This window comes from Taudactylus pleione, unplaced genomic scaffold, assembly GCF_031769625.1.
Source record: "Taudactylus pleione unplaced genomic scaffold, aTauple2 ptg001222l, whole genome shotgun sequence".
NCBI lineage: Eukaryota > Metazoa > Chordata > Amphibia > Anura > Myobatrachidae > Taudactylus > Taudactylus pleione.
In genome coordinates this window covers 271,768-288,034 of record NW_028285622.1, presented here as the reverse complement: position 1 = coordinate 288,034, position 16,267 = coordinate 271,768, and the positions used below count along the sequence as shown (strand labels likewise).

At 45.6% G+C, this 16,267-nt stretch overlaps 1 protein-coding gene across 1 annotated transcript in view; it reads left to right on the top strand.

Annotated features, from left to right (window-relative positions):
* Positions 1–4,616: 4,616 nt before the first annotated feature.
* The window catches only part of LOC148451007 (uncharacterized), a 136,174-nt gene continuing 124,523 nt past the window's right edge, over positions 4,617–16,267 (top strand). Inside the window, exon 1 of the mRNA XM_088462394.1 lies at positions 4,617–4,769. Coding sequence (XP_088318520.1) covers positions 4,680–4,769 — 90 coding nt within the window. The 5' untranslated portion in view covers positions 4,617–4,679. The remainder of the gene's footprint in view (positions 4,770–16,267) is intronic.

Sequence of the window (16,267 nt, the reverse complement as noted above, 5' to 3'; positions counted from 1 at the left end):
CATTTAGAAAAAACTATGAACATTTTGCACTGAGCTTCGCTCCAAGAACTACATGTCTCAGCCATGCATAGAGGCTTTATATCTCGGGGACGGAGGAGACACATGGTGTTGGCCAGACGGGATCTTGTTTAAAGTGCAGACACCCAGTTGCTGGATATTTCATAAATTTTGGGAGAGTAGAAAAGTGCGTAAATTCTGGGATAAAGTACATTTGTTCCTGATTTCCATTACTCACCTCCGGCTGCCTGTCACCCTATAGCGATGCTTTGTTGTAACTTTGTACATTGGGATCTCGGAGCTGGAAATATTGTATTTATCCCCTTAGGCTGGGTACGCACTGATTTGCACAGTATGTACGGACAATCACGGATGTCTGGGACGAAGGGAATTTGTCCTGACCGTCCTCAGAATTGCCCGACGCTGTAGGTTGTACCCGGCCTTACGCAGTTTATGTTGACTGTTGCCAAGAAAGCCATTTTGAAGCCTTGCACAGCGGCTCCTTTTCTTGGTACATTAAAATTCTGTTACTACAAGTCTTATATTTTGATCGATAAAGAAATGTGAATTATTTGCTTTTAGTAAAAGTGGGCTGTGTACTGTACATTGAAATGATTTGAAACAACAACTTGGTATCTTTGTAGACAAGTCCCCTAAGAATCGGGTCTCATTCATGTACGCTAGATTCGCCCTGCTCCTGGGCACGGTTAGCTTTGTGAGAGGGGGATGGAGACTGGCGCCATTTCTGTTCTGTTTTATTTTCTCTCTCAATGACTGTAATTTGTGGGAGCACAATATTGTTTTTCAGTATTTATTCTTTTGTGTAGCTTTTCTTTCATTATTAGTGTACATTGTATCTAATGCCGTGTTTCTCTTTCTTCTGTTATTTACACTGTGAACCCTGTCTCTTCTCCTCTTATATTCAATACATTTATATTACTGGGTGTTGGTTGTATTTTTCCAATAGCATTGGTTGATTCTCCACTGCCCACCAGTGGTTCCACCTCTGCCCACCAGTGCTGCCACCTTTGCCCACCAGTGCTGCCACCTTTGCCCACCAGTGCTGCCACCACTGCACACTAGTGCTGATATTGCTACCTACCAGTGCCACCACCTCTGCCTACCAGTGCCACCACTGCCCACTAGTGCCGCCACCGCTGCCTACCAGTGCCACCACCTCTGCCTACCAGTAACGCCACCGCTGCCTACCAGTGCCACCAGTGCTGATATTGCTACCTACCAGTGCCACCACCTCTGCCTACCAGTGCCGCCACCGCTGCCTACCAGTGCCGCCATCCTGGCATTCCCAACTACAATGTAACTGTATGTGACATACATGTATTCTTCTCACGTGTAACTTTATGTGACATACATGTATTCTTCTCACGTGTAACTTTATGTGACATACATGTATTCTTCTCACGTGTAACTTTATGTGACATACATGTATTCTTCTCACGTGTAACTTTATGTGACATACATGTATTCTTCTCACGTGTAACTGCTTTGTCTATTGCTTCATGATTGTCTCATTTGACTTTGAATAAATAAAAAAAATGTTTAAATAAAAAAAATTCCTGTATGAATTGAGTCATAGGTACCGAAATGTTCATTTAATTCCCCCCTCCGGAAATGGCGTCATTGTGGCCCCATACTTTAAGGGCGCGTTTACCTGAATGCGGAAGGTAAGGATATACACAGCGGTTAAGAGGTCGGTTTTATTGGGTAAGTGCGAGTACTGATAATGAGGCTCATGTGCTGGCGATGTGCGCGTTGTGATACTTAGCATTCAGCATACGCGCTATTTTTCCGTGTGCGTTACTTCTCAGGAATGTGCGCCCATTTTACTTACAGGCGTCTACATCAGCGGTGAGTGTCCATTGTAAATAAAGGCCCTCATTCAGAGCCACTCGCTAGCGGCAGTACGCTCATTCCGAGCGATGTTCGCACATCTGCGCATGCGTACGGATCGTTATACGCATGCGCGAACCAGTCAGTGCGGCCGAAATTCATGTGCTCGCAATATAGCGAATGCCTGCTATTTTGAGTGACAGAATGAGGCGTATGTGGGTGGTAACAGGGGAAGGTGCTTGAAAACGGGGAGTGGAGATCAGAACGCAGGCGTGCTTAAAGGTCAAAACGGGCGTTTTATGGGTGTGCATAATTAATACAGCAGCGTCATTGACCACGTCACTGGGTTATTTTATAGCCAGAACTGCTCGCAAGATTGTGGTAGCAAAAACCAACCACAAGAATAGCGAGCAGTTCATACGCTGGTCGATGTACTCGATTAATCTAATAAATAGCGGACATGACGTATGGTGCGAGTGGCCAGGGGGCGTTTTTAACAAATAAACGAGCATATGTTTTGCTCGCTCGTTCAGACTTAGAGGTGTGAACAGACTGCAATTTGCGAACGGATCATTTGAATAGCCACCCAATGTTTTTGAACGAACGACCGCAAATAGCGAACGGCTCTGAATCAGGCCCAAAGTCTTCATGATCTCTAAAGCACCAACACGTTCTACACATCCATATACATCGTATTCCCAGATACATGGAGTGCTAGATTAGTTTAGGCTGCAGGGGGTGGGGGTTAGGTTTAGGCTGCGGGGGGCGGGGGTTAGGTTTAGGCTGCAGGGGGTGGGGGTTAGGTTTAGGCTGCGGGGGGCGGGGGTTAGGTTTAGGCTGCGGGGGTGGGGGTTAGGTTTAGGCTGCGGGGGTGGGGGTTAGGTTTAGGCTGCGGGGGGAGGGGGTTAGGTTTAGGCTGCGGGGGGTTGGGTTTAGGCTGCAGGGGTTAGGTTTAGGCTGCAGGGGGCGTGGGTTAGGTTTAGGCTGCAGGGGGTTGGGTTTAGGCTGCGGGCATTAGGTTTAGGCTGCAGGGGGCATGGGTTAGGTTTAGGCTGCAGGTGGCAGGTGTTTGGTTTAGGCTGCAGGGGGCGGGTTTTTGGTTTAGGCTGCAGGGGGCATGGGGTAGGTTTAGGCTGCAGGGGGCGGGGGTTAGGTTTAGGCTGCGGGGGGTTGGGTTTTGGCTGTGGGGGTTAGGTTTAGGCTGCAGGGGGCGTGGGTTTAGGCTGCGGGGGGTTAGGTTTAGGCTGCAGAGGGTGGGTGTTTGGTTTAGGCTGCAGGGGGCGGGTGTTTGGTTTAGGCTGCAGGGGGCATGGGTTAGGTTTAGGCTGCAGGGGGAATGGGTTAGGTTTAGGCTGCAGGGGGCGGGTGTTTGGTTTAGGCTACGGGGGGCGAGGCTTGGGTTTAGGCTGCGGGGAGGCGGGCGTTAGGTTTAGGCTGTGGGGGGCGGGGGTTAGGTTTAGGCTGCGGGGGGTGGGGGTTAGGTTTAGGTTAGGGGGTTAGGTTTAGGCTGCGGGGAGGAAGGGATAAGTTTATGGGTAGGGTTAGGATACTTACCTGCAGGTGTCGGGATGCCAGCGTCGGGATTCTGACTGCCGAGATCCTTAGTGGTGGCATCCCGTACCCATCCCATGGGGTCTGTTCCATTCAGTGCACTATGTGGGACTTTAAGAAATGAGCTCAACCCCTTCATGTCCAAAGTATCCCCTAACTCAGTGGAAGCAGCTGGTTGCTGGACGTCACAGGAACAGATGTGTTTTTGCAGTCTCACCCCTCCCTGCTATTGTGGAACTACATGTTCCAGCATTCACTGACACTCTCTGACTTGTACAGCATGCTATTGCTTGACAAACCACAAGCACCAGTATTCCCTTCCAGAGCAATGGCTGTAATCTCAGTATAATATACAGTATGTTCCCATTACATATTTTTAAAATAAATGTTAATTGCAATAAAAAGTCAGAGAGGAGCATCATTATCTGCTCAGCCACTGACAGGAGCCTTCTAGCAATGTGATTGGCTGGTTCATAGGATAACACATGTGATTGGCTGAGTATAGTGGATTAAGGACGCAGCCATTCACTATTGGAGCTGGCAGTGAGCTTGTGGTGGGTTAAACTTTAGACACAGTCCTCATTTGTCGGGGTAAAGGGTGTCTGACTCCCCCTACACTTACCCAGGGCGCTGCATCTTACAGCCGTTCCCCTGGCTCGTCGCGTATTGACGCTTACTTACCGCTTTCCCGTCAGGGGTCTATTTACTGAGCCTCGGATGGAGATAAAGTGAATGGAAATAAAGTACCAGCCAATCAGCTCCTGCCATGTGACAGGCTGTGTTTGAAAAATGACAGTTAAGAGCTGATTGGCCGATACTTGACCTTCATCCACTTTATCCCCATCCAAGGCTTAGTAAATAGACTCCCCTGTCCCCTTGGCTCTCAGGCTCCCCTGCACATGATGGAGACAGGACATAAGTGATTATTTATATAGATTATAACTCGAATTACAATGAGAGGAGACAATTTTATTTTGTAATAAAGAGATTTTCAGGGACTGTTATATCTTCCAGATCTCTGGGCATTGGTTTAGAGTTACTCTGTCACTATAACGGGGACTTAGAAACTCCTGCCCATTATACCGGGACCACCAGTGCTGGTCCCCCCCATATCCTCCCCATCCCAACCATACAGCTGTCTTATTGCACAACTAGTAGAAGGGGGAAGGGACGGGGGAGTTTGTGCCCTGCAGGAAGAGGGGGAGGGCTGGCTGGGATTTGGGTGATAGGAAAGTCCTTTCCTTTTATTAATCTAGTGGGATCTCGGGTGTCTCCCAGTCATGAGGTTCCTGCTGCTATTGGGGTGCGTCCTGGTGACAGCTGCTACTCACAGAAACCAGGCTGAGCCCAGAGCAGACTCCAAGGACAAGGTAACCTAGGTGTCTTACCAGATGTAGGAGAGAGGGGAGCGGAGGAGATGGGAAGAGAGAGAGTGTGTGTGTATGAGGGAGAGAGACAGAGTGTGAGGGAGAGAGAGAGACAGAGAGTGGGAGAGAGAGAGACAGAGAGTGTGAGGGAGAGAGAGAGACAGAGAGTGTGAGGGAGAGAGAGAGACAGAGAGTGTGAGGGAGAGAGAGAGACAGAGAGTGTGAGGGAGAGAGAGAGACACAGAGTGTGAGGGAGAGAGAGAGACAGAGAGTGTGAGGGAGAGAGAGAGACAGAGAGTGTGAGGGAGAGAGAGAGAGAGAGTGTGAGGGAGAGAGAGAGACAGCGAGTGTGTGAGAGAGAGAGAGACAGAGAGTGTGTGAGAGAGAGAGAGACAGCGAGTGTGTGAGAGAGAGAGAGACAGAGAGTGTGAGGGAGAGAGAGAGACAGAGAGTGTGAGGGAGAGAGAGAGACAGAGAGTGTGAGGGAGAGAGAGAGACAGAGAGTGTGAGGGAGAGAGAGACAGAGAGTGTGAGGGAGAGAGAGAGACAAAGAGTGTGAGGAGAGAGAGAGACAGAGAGTGTGAGGGAGAGAGAGAGACAGAGTGTGAGGGAGAGAGAGAGACAGAGAGTGTGAGGGAGAGAGCGAGACAGAGTGTGAGGGAGAGAGAGAGACAGAGAGTGTGAGGGAGAGAGAGAGACAGAGAGTGTGAGGGAGAGAGAGAGACAGAGAGTGTGAGGGAGAGAGAGAGACAGAGAGTGTGAGGGAGAGAGAGAGACAAAGAGTGTGAGGGAGAGAGAGACAGAGAGTGTGAGGAGAGAGAGAGACAGAGAGTGTGAGGAGAGAGAGAGACAGAGAGTGTGAGGGAGAGAGAGAGACAGAGAGTGTGAGGGAGAGAGAGAGACAGAGAGTGTGAGGGAGAGAGAGAGACAGAGAGTGTGAGGGAGAGAGAGAGACAGAGAGTGTGAGGGAGAGAGAGAGACAGAGAGTGTGAGGGAGAGAGAGAGACAGAGAGTGTGAGGGAGAGAGAGAGACAGAGAGTGTGAGGGAGAGAGAGAGACAGAGAGTGTGAGGGAGAGAGAGAGACAAAGAGTGTGAGGGAGAGAGAGAGACAGAGAGTGTGAGGGAGAGAGAGAGACAGAGAGTGTGAGGGAGAGAGAGAGACAGAGAGTGTGAGGGAGAGAGAGAGACAGAGAGTGTGAGGAGAGAGAGAGACAGAGAGTGTGAGGGAGAGAGAGAGACAGAGTGTGAGGGAGAGTGTTGTGTGTGTGGGAGAGAGAGAGACAGAGAGTGTGAGGAGAGAGAGAGACAGAGAGTGTGAGGGAGAGAGAGAGACAGAGAGTGTGAGGGAGAGAGAGAGACAGAGTGTGAGGGAGAGTGTTGTGTGTGTGGGAGAGAGAGAGACAGAGAGTGTGAGGAGAGAGAGAGACAGAGAGTGTGAGGGAGAGAGAGAGACAGAGTGTGAGGGAGAGTGTTGTGTGTGTGGGAGAGAGAAGTACTGTACTGAGTTAGAGACTGGTCATGTAAGAGAGACAGACTTTTCTGTGACTCTGATTAGAGTGGAGCTGGGCAGTGGCTGGGATCCATGTTTCTATCATTTAAGGAAGGGTCCTCTCAGTAACAGCCGATGTTCAGGCAGAGCAGTGTTAAAATAAAAAACAGTTTTGATTATTTGTTTGAATTTATTAAAATTCTTTACAAAATATATCACTATGTTCTGTCAGGGGGTAGATAGAATAGAGCAATGTTCTGCAGATCCCTAGAGAGGACAGTAATGTAATAATCTGCAGAATATATCACTATGTATCTGTGAGGGAGTAGTTGGAACAGAGCAATGTTCTGCTGGTTTCTAGTTAGATCCGTAATAATCTGCAGCATATGTCACAATGTAAATTATTTGTCAAGAGGTAGATGGATCAGAGCAATGTTCTGCAGATCCCTAAAGCATACTGGCCAACTCTCCATGATTGTCATTGAGACACCCCAAAATAATAGTAATCTCACTGACTCTCTGAAGAGTCCAGCAATCTCCCTGGCATGCTTTGTCAAATATAGGTAAGTATGCCCTAAAGAGGTAAATAATATAATAATAATCTTCAGAATATATCAAGATCTATCTGTCAGGGGTAATTGGAACAGAGCAATGTTCTGCAGTGAGATCAGTAAAGTAGTAATTCTGCAGAATATATCACTATGTATCTGTCAGGAGGTAGATGGAGCAGTGCAATGTTCTGCAGATCCCTAAAGAGGTCAGTAATGTAATAATCTGCAGAATATATCACTAATGTATGTACAGTCAGGTGCATAAATATTGGGACAGTGACAGAATTTTCATATTTTGGCCTCTATTCACCACCACAATGGCTTTGAAATGAAACAAACAAGATGTGATTTACCTGCAGACTTTCAGATTTAATTTGAGGATAATTACATCCAAATCAGGTGAACGGTGTAGGAATTACAACGGTTTCTATATGTGCCTCCCACTTTTTAAGGGGCCAAAAGTAATGGGACTATCAACTCAAAAGCTATTTCATGGACAGGTGTGGGCTATTCCCTCGTTATTCATTATCAATTAAGCAGGTAAAAGGTCTGGAGTTGATTCTAGGTGTGACATTTGCATTTGGAATCAGTTGCTGTCGACTCTTAATATGAGATCCAAAGAGCTGTCACTATCAGTGAAGCCATCATTAGGCTGAAAGATCAAAACAAACCCATCAGAGAGATAGCAAAAACATTAGGTGTGGCCAAATCAACTGTTTGGAACATTCTTAAAAAGAAAGAACGCACCGGAGAGCTCAGCAACACCAAAACAACCGGAAGACCACGGGAAACAACTGTGGTGGATGACAGAAGAATTATTTCCCTGGTGAAGAAAAACCCCTTCACAACAGTTGGTAAATCAAGAACACTCTCCAGGAGGTAGGTGTATATGTGTCAAAGTCAACAATCAAGAGAAGACTTCACAAGAGTGAATATAGAGAGTTCATTACAAGATGTAAACCATTGGTGAGCCACAAAAACAGGAATACCAGATTAGAGTTTGCCAAACAACATCTAAAAAAGCCATTACAGTTGTGGAACAACATCCTATGGACAGATGAGACAAAGATCAACTTGTACCAGAGTGATGGGAAGAGAAGAGTATGGAGAAGGAAAGGAACTGCTCATGATCCAAAACATACCACCTCATCAGTGAAGCATGGTGGTGGTAGTGTCATGGCGTGGGCATGTATGGCTGCCAATGGAACTGGTTCCCTTGTATTTATTGATGATGTGACTGCTGCCAAAAGCAGCAGAATGAATTCTGAAGTGTTTCGGGCAATACTATATGCTCATATTCAGTCAAAGGCTTCAGAACTCATTGGACGGCACTTCACAGTTCAGATGGACAATGACCCGAAGCATACTGCAAAAGCAACCAAAGAGTTTTTTAAGGCTAAAAAGTGGATGGAATGTTATGCAATGGCCAAGTCAATCCCCTGACCTGAATCCGATTGAGCATGCATTTCACTTGATGAAGACAAAACTGAAGGGAAAATGCCCCAAGAACAAGCAGGAACTGAAGACATTTGCAGTAGAGGCCTGGCAGAGCATCACCAGGGATGAAACCCAGCGTCTGGTGATGTCTATGCGTTCCAGACTTCAGGCTGTATTTCAAAGCCATTGTGGTGGCGAATAGAGGCCAAAATATGAAAATTCTGTCAATGTCCCAATATTTATGCACCTGACTGTATGTGTTAGGGCAGTGATTTTCAACTTTTTTCACCTGGAGGCACGCTATGCAAGATTTTAAAATTGCCAAGGCACACTATCCGGCAACGCGGCAAGCACGACCTATGAAAAAACACCATACATTGGCCCCCACAGGAATAACACACACTACATTGGTTCCCACAATAACAAAACACACACATTATCCTCCGCAGGAATAAAACACACATACATTGGCCTCCTCAGGAATAACACACACATACATTGACCTCTACAGGAATAACACACACATACATTGGCCTCCGCAGGAATAACACACATACATTGGCCTCCGCAGGAATAACACAGATACATTGGCCTCCGCAGGAATAACACACACATACATTGGCCTCCTCAGGAATAACACACACATATATTGGCCTCCTCAGGAATAACACACACATACATTGGCCTCCGCAGGAATAAAACACACATACATTGGCCTCCACAGGAATAAAACACACATACATTGGCCTCCGCAGGAATAACACACACATACATTGGCCTCCGCAGGAATAACACACATACATTGGCCTCCGCAGGAATAACACACACATACATTGGCCTCCTCAGGAATAACACACACATACATTGGCCTCCTCAGGAATAACACACACACATTGGCCTCCGCAGGAATAAAACACACATACATTGGCCTCCGCAGGAATAAAACACACATACATTGGCCTCCTCAGGAATAACACACACATACATTGGCCTCCGCAGGAATAAAACACACATACATTGGCCTTCTCAGTAATAAAACACACATACATTGGCCTCCTCAGGAATAACACACACATACATTGGCCTCCGCAGGAATAAAACACACATACATTGGCCTTCTCAGTAATAAAACACACATACATTGGCCTCCTCAGGAATAACACACACATACATTGGCCTCCTCAGGAATAACACACACATACATTGGCCTCCGCAGGAATAAAACACACATACATTGGCCTCCGCAGGAATAACACACACATACATTGGCCTCCGCAGGAATAACACACATACATTGGCCTCCGCAGGAATAACACACACATACATTGGCCTCCGCAGGAATAACACACACATACATTGGCCTCCTCAGGAATAACACACACATACATTGGCCTCCTCAGGAATAACACACACATACATTGGCCTCCGCAGGAATAACACACACATACATTGGCCTCCGCAGGAATAACACACACATACATTGGCCCCAGAGAAATAAAACAAACCTACATTGGCCCCCACAGAATAATATAAACCATATTGCTCCCCTCAAAAAATAAAACCTTTGGCTGGCCCTCACAGAGAACAAACACATTGCTCCCCACAAAAACAACCATTCACATTGGCTCCCACATAAATAAAATAAATGTCATTTGTTTTTGCACCTACCTGTCCCTCATCGGCTGACACAGTGCAGAGCTGGCAGCAGACAGGCGGGTGTGCAGGCAGGCTGGCGGGGTGGGCTGGCTGGCAATGTGGCATACATGACCTGTGATGTCACACCGCTGCATCTACACAGGTCACGGCACGGGTGTGCCTGAGCTTCCCACAAGAGCTCAGTGGCAGCTATGCCCGATCCAGAGTACTTTAATCTGACCGGCGGCTCTGACCGTGCCGCATCACACTTAACTGCCCGCGGCGCACTAGTGGCGCTGTGTTAGGGGGGTAGATGGTACAGTGCAACATTCTTCAGATCTCTAGAGAGATCAATAATGTAATAATCTGCAGAATATATCACTATGTATCAGGGGTAGATGGTACAGTGCAATGTTCTGCAGATCTCTAGAGAGATCAATAATGTAGTAATCTGCAGAATATATCACTATGTATCAGGGGTAGATAGTACGGTGCAGACGGTGTAATGGTTAGCGTTACTGCCTCACAGCAATGAGGTCATGGGTTCAATTCCCACCATGGTCCTAACTGTGTGGAGTTTGTATATTCTCCCTGTGCTTGCGTGGGTTTCCTCCGGGTACTCCGGTTTCCTCCCACACTCCAAAAATATACTGGTAGGTTAATTGGCTACCCTCAAAATTGACCATAAGTGTGTATGTGTGTGAGCATGTGTTAGGGAATATAGATTGTAAGCTCCACTGGGGCAGGGACAGATGTGAATGGCCAAAATATTCTCTCTGTAAAGCGCTGCGGAATATGTGTGCGCTATATAAATAACTGGTAATAAATAAAATAAATAAATGTTCTGCAGATCTCTAGAGAGATCAATAATGTAATAATCTGCAGAATATATCACTATGTATCTGTCAGGGGGTAGACGGTACAGTGCAATGTTCTGCAGATCCCTTAGATCCCATTCAAGAAAAGTACATATTGACATGAAAGCGTTTTCTTCTCCTGGGCTGGGAACTTTCCAGAGAGAGCGAAACGCGTTGATGGATTATGGAACCTCCATTCATCACTCACCGTTTTGCCACCTAATTGAATCCGCAAACACCTGAACAGCCAGACAACCCCTATGCTCAGCTGGATCGTCAGTCAGTATACACTACCACAGCAGCCGGCTACCTGAAAGTGAGACAGCGCATTTCCTTAACGGCCGGATACACTTTCAAAGACTTTGCCCCTTAACATCGGACACCTCAAGGTCTATTTTGTTACTGACCTATTGGGGTTGTCAGCTTCTACTTTCTTTTCACAGTGGAACTACTACTCCTATGGGGAAAACCCAAACAAGCTAATGGGCATCATACCCCCCCATTGACTTGTGGAGCAATACTATGTCAATGATTGGTTACTTTGGGTATCCGTACAAGAAAAGAAACTAACGGCACAGGATAATGATTATATCACGTACCCCTACTGCTATCCTATAGGATATAAATTCCGTGTACAAGGCTGGGTGTGCTACCACTTGACAAACAATTTATTTGCAAAAATAAATTCAAGACTAGGATTTGTATACTGTGGTGCACAGAGAGAGACATTAATAAAATATAACATTTATTACATATATTAAAATACCATTAATTAAAATGACTGTGAAATAATACTAAGAAGTGTAAATAAAGATAGAAATTGTGATGAGAAATTCCTGTGTGCAGAAATGCCGCTATAAGTGTCTCTATCATATATTTTATTCAGGAGTTTCTACTGAGGAGTTTCTACTGAGGAGTTTCTACTGAGGAGTTTCTACTGTATTATCAGATGAGGGTGGGAGTAACAGACATCCCCAGGGATTTATACAGTGTGATGTTACATCCACTGCATGACAATGTTATCAAAATGAATGGTAATAATGAAGCCACCATCCAAAAATCCTTTGATTATACAGTATATTAGGTAATGTCCTCAAGGGTTTAGGCAGGATATTGTGTGTCCACGACTAACATTGCTAATATTACAGAGAGTAATCTCCCTCTTTGTCACACCTCAAAAGGATCACTACCATGCCAGTAATGTACTTCCAGGATTTTATTGTCATTAAAGTGCTATGTGCAGGGCTATATTTCTGGAAAAATAGGTTCAGGAACTGTGGGTGGATCTACTGGGGGTGGAGCTATAAAAACATATTATATATATATATATATATATATATATATATATAGTCAGGTGCATAAATATTGGGACATTGACAGAAGTTTCAGATTTTGGCCTCTATTCACCACCACAATGGCTTTGAAATGAAACAAACAAGATGTGCTTTACCTGCAGACTTTCAGATTTAATTTGAGGGTAATTACATCCAAATCAGGTGAACGGTGTAGGAATTACAACGGTATCTATATGTGCCTCCCACTTTTTAAGGGGCCAAAAGTAATGGGACAAACTACACAATCCTAAATCTAACTTTCACTTTTTAATACTTTGTTGCAAATCCTTTGCAGGCAATTACAGCCCGAAGTCTGGAACGCATAGACATCACCAGACGCTGGGTTTCATCCCTGGTGATGCTCTGCCAGGCCTCTACTGCAAATGTCTTCAGTTCCTGCTTGTTCTTGGGGCATTTTCCCTTCAGTTTTGTCTTCAGCAAGTGAAATGCATGCTCAAGCTGATTCAGGTCAGGGGATTGACTTGGCCATTGCATAACATTCCACTTTTTAGCCTTAAAAAAACTCTTTGGTTGCTTTTGCAGTATGCTTCGGGTCATTGTCCATCTGCACTGTGAAGCGCCATCCAATGAGTTCTGAAGCATTTGACTGAATATGAGCATATAATATTGCCCGAAACACTTCAGAATTCATTCTGCTGCTTTTGTCAGCAGTCACATCATCAATAAATACAAGGGAACCAGTTCCATTGGCAGCCATACATGCCCATGCCATGACACTACCACCACCATGCTTCACTGATGAGGTGGTATGTTTTGGATCATGAGCAGTTCCTTTCCTTCTCCATACTCTTCCCATCACTCTGGTACAAGTTGATCTTTGTCTCATCTGTCCATAGGATGTTGTTACAGAACTGTAATGGCTTTTTTAGATGTTGTTTGGTAAACTCTAATCTGGTCTTCCTGTTTTTGTGGCCCACCAATGGTTTACATCTTGTGGTGAACCCTCTATATTCACTATTGTGAAGTCTTCTCTTGACTGTTGACTGACACATATACACCTACCTCCTGGAGAGTGTTCTTGATTTGGCCAACTGTTGTGAAGGGGTTTTTCTTCACCAGGGAAATAATTCTTCTGTCATCCACCACAGTTGTTTTCCGTGTTCTTCCGGGTCTTTTGGTGTTGCTGAGCTCTCCGGTGCGTTCTATCTTTTTAAGAATGTTCCAAACAGTTGATTTGGCCACACCTAATGTTTTTGCTATCTCTCTGATAGGTTTGTTTTGATTTTTCAGCCTAATGATGGCTTCACTGATAGTGACAGCTCTTTGGATCTCATATTGAGAGTCAACAGCAACTGATTCCAAATGCAAATGTCACACCTAGAATCAACTCCAGACCTTTTACCTGCTTAATTGATAATGAAGTAACGAGGGAATAGCTCACACCTGTCCATGAAATAGCTTTTGAGTTGATAGTCCCATTACTTTTGGCCCCTTAAAAAGTGGGAGGCACATATAGAAACCGTTGTAATTCCTACACCGTTCACCTGATTTGGATGTAATTACCCTCAAATTAAATCTGAAAGTCTGCAGGTAAAGCACATCTTGTTTGTTTCATTTCAAAGCCATTGTGGTGGTGAATAGAGGCCAAAATCTGAAAATTCTGTCACTGTCCCAATATTTATGCACCCGACTGTGTGTACATATGTGTGTGTGTGTGTGTGTGTATATATATATATATTTTCTGTCCAATGGCCGGCACTCCCCTGCTGTAAACAAACAGCCGCGTCCGTTGCCCTCCTCTCGTGTGCCCGATCTCGACGTTCGCACCAATGTAATGTAGCAGGATGAATCGGCACTCAGACGGCTTTCACAAAACTTCATCAGACCCAGTAATAATAAGTCAACGTTTCAGAATGTTTATTGATTCTTTCGTCAGAATAGGGAAACAAATACAGACACATCTTATATATACACAAAACACCACGTGACATCACCGGAAGTCTGTGTACAACTCAGATTGACAGTGTTAATCAATAGTGCAAAAATACCCAAACTCATAAATCACTACAAAAAAGGCATAATTGGAATATAGCAGTATACCCCTGCATATAAATGAAACCAGAGCTGGAAATGATACAGTATGTCGCAATCAGATACATTTGAAACAGACAAAGCAACATAATAACACATGATGTGATGTCATCACCGGAACATGTAAGGAATGCATAACACATAACACATCCTCAATAAATGTGAAATACAGCCCTAAAAAGCTACATTTCCTCAACATCAAATAGTTGCCGATCTTTACAAAAATGCAAATGTAATCCCAACAATTCATTTAACCCTACAGGAGACAGGGTTGATAAACGGAAGATCCATTTGGATTCTAATTGAAGTAACTTACACGATCTGTCTCCTCTCCTGATCCATGCAGGGACATGGTCAGTAATGCGGTAACGTAAGGACACCAGACTGTGATGGGCATCTAAAAAATGCCAAGCGACTGGCTGATCGCTAAACCTTTTCAACCGGGCTATCCTGATGGCGCTGCGATGCAGCAGCATCCACTCCTTAGACGGGTGTTCCGTTTTGCCAATATAATTCTTACTACAAGGGCAATTAATCATATAGATGACAAACTTGGAACTACATGTAACAAAATGTTTGATCATAATGGGTTTACCCGTAGTGGGATGTCTAAAGGAATTGCCCCTGACCCCATAAGTGCAAGTCGTGCAGTTAGGGCACCTAAAGCAGCAGGTTTTCTTGTTGGGCAGAAAGCCAGTCGGCACATTCTTAGGATCTGTCACATCAGATTTAACTAGCAAATCCCGGAGGTTCCTACCTCTGGTGTAACAAGGCATTATGCGAAAGTCCTCGGGGGACTTTAATTTCGGATCACTTGTCACAATCGGTCCAGTACTGATTACAGCGTTTACGTACCACATCACTGGAGGAATGAAAGTGGTTGGCCCATGGGATCACTGGTCTCTTTACTTTAGGTTTACAAGAGGACAAAGACTCATCTCTATTTAGACCCAAAACTTTGCTCCTTTGACTGAGAAGCTCATTCACAGGATAACCTCTAAGAAGACATTTCTGAACCATTATGTCCAATTGGACATTTAAATCACCTTCGTCACTAATAATCCGGCGTAAGCTCAAAAACTGTGAGTAAGGGAGCCCCTGATTGAGGGGCCTAGGATGACCGCCATTGAACGCTAATATTTTGTTACGATAGAGAAATTGTAAGTTTGCGAGCAGGGCCTTCCTACCTATATATCTGTCTGTTATTACCCAGTTTTGTTCTATTAATGTTTACAATTGTAAAGCGCAACGGAATATGCTGCGCTATATAAGAAACTGTAAATAAATAATAAATAGAGGACAGGTGCGCAGTGTAGTCTGTGAGGACTGTATTTGGCTACTGAGCTGCTACACTGAGAGGGAAATGCAATGCACTAAACAAATGTATCAATGAAAGGAAAAGAGTGTAGCGCTAGTAGACAAATACAATTTATTAAACCACAATATTCGGATAGACAGTAAATGTAACCATGAAGAACACCAATGAGGCTAATGGGCACTGTTCGCAAATACGTGCTGAGTAGTGGGGACTCACTTTTAAAAAGAAGCCGGGTCCCTGGGGACGCGCTGTGCTGTGGCCAATCCCTGACAGCTGGCTGCAGCACATCGCGTCCCCCTGAGAAAGACACTGCGCTGTCTGTTAGAGACTCTCATTGGCTGCTGCTGTGGAAAGCCCTGCTGGGATCAAGTGTCTGATCCCAGCATCCGTGCCCGGCGCTGGTACAGTGTGTTTGTTCCTAGTGCCGGGTAAGCCATCGCGGCGGGTGCCTGGTGAAGGGACTGCCTGGTCCCTTCTACCGGTGTTGGCGGTAAAGTGATGGTGGGAAAAGCTTAGCTCCAGGCACAAGCTAAGCGGTGCTCGCTGCCCGGAAGCCAAGACATGGCGTTGTTTGGCACTGGCCACGACCCAAACACGGCTCGCGGTCCAGCAGCCAATAGGAGGCAGACACGGCAAGCCAATAGCGCCTCGCCGCTTCATAGCCCCGCCCACTCGCGGCATTTTGAATTAGACGCCGTTGAGTGGGAAACTTCAGTCCGGTGACGGATGGGAAGAGTGAAGACCTCCTGAAGAGAAGACCGGTGCGGCAACATTTCCGGCGGCCGCGCAAGAGGCCAGAAGGCGGCGTGATCAAGGAGGAAGATAGG